Source organism: Protobothrops mucrosquamatus, unplaced genomic scaffold (assembly GCF_001527695.2).
Source record: "Protobothrops mucrosquamatus isolate PMUCROS unplaced genomic scaffold, P.Mucros_1.0 scaffold_11, whole genome shotgun sequence".
Lineage (NCBI taxonomy): Eukaryota > Metazoa > Chordata > Lepidosauria > Squamata > Viperidae > Protobothrops > Protobothrops mucrosquamatus.
Genome location: NW_015386087.1, coordinates 734,480 through 736,314, shown reverse-complemented (window position 1 = coordinate 736,314; position 1,835 = coordinate 734,480). Strand labels below are relative to the sequence as shown.

The following is a 1,835-nucleotide window of genomic DNA, read 5'->3' as shown; positions in this document are numbered from 1 at the left end:
ATCTCAATCATGAGACTGTGGGAGTAGTAGGATGGCCCAAACGTTTGAGGAACAGTCGTAACCACCACACATTTAATACCATCATAACTTCCAACAAACACTGTACTAGTGTTTAACTAGTTGTGTACAGGTAGTCTTAGACTTACAACAGTTTTTTTAGTGACCGTTTGAAGTTACAATGGCATTGAAAAAGTGACATAACCGTTTTTCACATTTACAAACATTATAGTATCCCCATGATCACATGATCAAAATTTAGATGCTTGGCAACTGACTCATATTTATGACGGTTGCAGTGTCCTAGGGTTATGTGATCCACTTTTTGCAATCTTCTGTCAAGCAAAGTCAATGGGGAAGCCAGATTCACTTAACAGCTGTGTTACTAACTTAACAATTGCAGTGATTCGCTTAACAACTGTGCCAAAAAAGTTATAAAATGAGGCAAAATTCACTTAACAACTGTCTCACTTAGCAACAGAAATTTTGGGCATTGTAGTTGTAAATCGAGGACTACTTGTAAAATATCTCTGCACAGTTCTGTTTTGCATCATTCAGTATTGTGAAAAAGTCATTAAAAATAAAGTTTCCTTCCTCAAATTATTTGTCATCAAGACATGTGAAGAGAGACATGGTGTGGGAGATTAAGAAAAGAGTAAGAGGATTTATGAAACTGGTTAAGCTTGAAATGTCAGAAATCTCTTAGCTATCTTAATACAATCTCAGGGTTGCTCTATTACTATTGTTGACTCAATATAATAAATCCTCTTTTTATAACTGAGTATATCAACTTGTAATTTTTGTGTTAAAATTGTTTTTCCAGATATGTATAATGCCTGCAAAGATGTGGAGGCTCCATCAAGCAATATTAAGGCATTAGGTCTGATGTGTGGGAAAGATCTTAAAGACTGTAATGCAACCAATTGGATTCAATATATGTTTAGCAAAGATAATGGTCAGGCTCCTTTCAACGTGATTCCAATATTTTCAGGTAGGAAATATAGACATTTTCGAAGAAGAAATTTTATTGGTTTTTTCATTTTTACATAAAAGTGCTTGAGAAACAATGTGGTGATTGGGCTATCAATTATCCTAAAACAAAATCATACATATATCACACAGATTAATTCCTTAGAAGTTCCCTCTCTATTTCCCACATATTATTTTACCAATTAAAATTATTACATTTGTAAAAAAAGCTCAATCAATCCAATCGATCATCAATCACATTTCAATTATAAGAATCCAAGTCCTGTTTTTAAGCTTTACTATTTTGAAAATTATCATATTCCAATTAAGCTTATATAGGCATATTAACACTTTGGGCATCCCTCATTTCTCTTTTCCCTATCATGATGATTCTATCTAAGATAAATATATTATCCCAAAAAGCAACATCCTTACATTTTTTTAGATATAGCCTATTGCTTAAACTAATACATCATTTAATAATACTATTACTTCTCTTATCACAAATACCTCCTCTTCTCCCTCTATTACAAAATAGTTATCTTGGTTAAAATAAAGATATCAGTCCAAAAGACCACATTTCTGTCTATTTTAAATATATATTCTATCAATCAATTAAGTAACATTTACCCCTCCAACTACTTATCATCTCTAATACCCAATATTGTTACAAAAAATATCCTTTTACAAAATCACCTATTTCATTTGTTATTAAAACAATCCAAGCGTCAACAATCTTTTTAACCCATTCAGTGGAATTTTAAGCCACATTTTTAAACCTAACTCTAGCTTTCTTTCTATACCAAGCCGATTTCCATAATAAAGCCTCTGCATCATCAAACCTCAACATTTGAGTAAAGCTATTTCTC

At 32.0% G+C, this 1,835-nt stretch overlaps 1 protein-coding gene across 2 annotated transcripts in view; it reads left to right on the top strand.

The window, feature by feature from the left end:
- NPC1 (NPC intracellular cholesterol transporter 1) overlaps nucleotides 1-1,835 on the top strand; it is a 47,968-nt gene that overhangs the window by 15,873 nt on the left and 30,260 nt on the right. For both annotated transcript variants that reach the window (XM_015821410.1, XM_029285203.1), the window contains exon 5: nucleotides 821-988. In XM_015821410.1, the coding sequence (XP_015676896.1) occupies nucleotides 821-988 (168 nt within the window). The remainder of the gene's footprint in view (nucleotides 1-820; nucleotides 989-1,835) is intronic.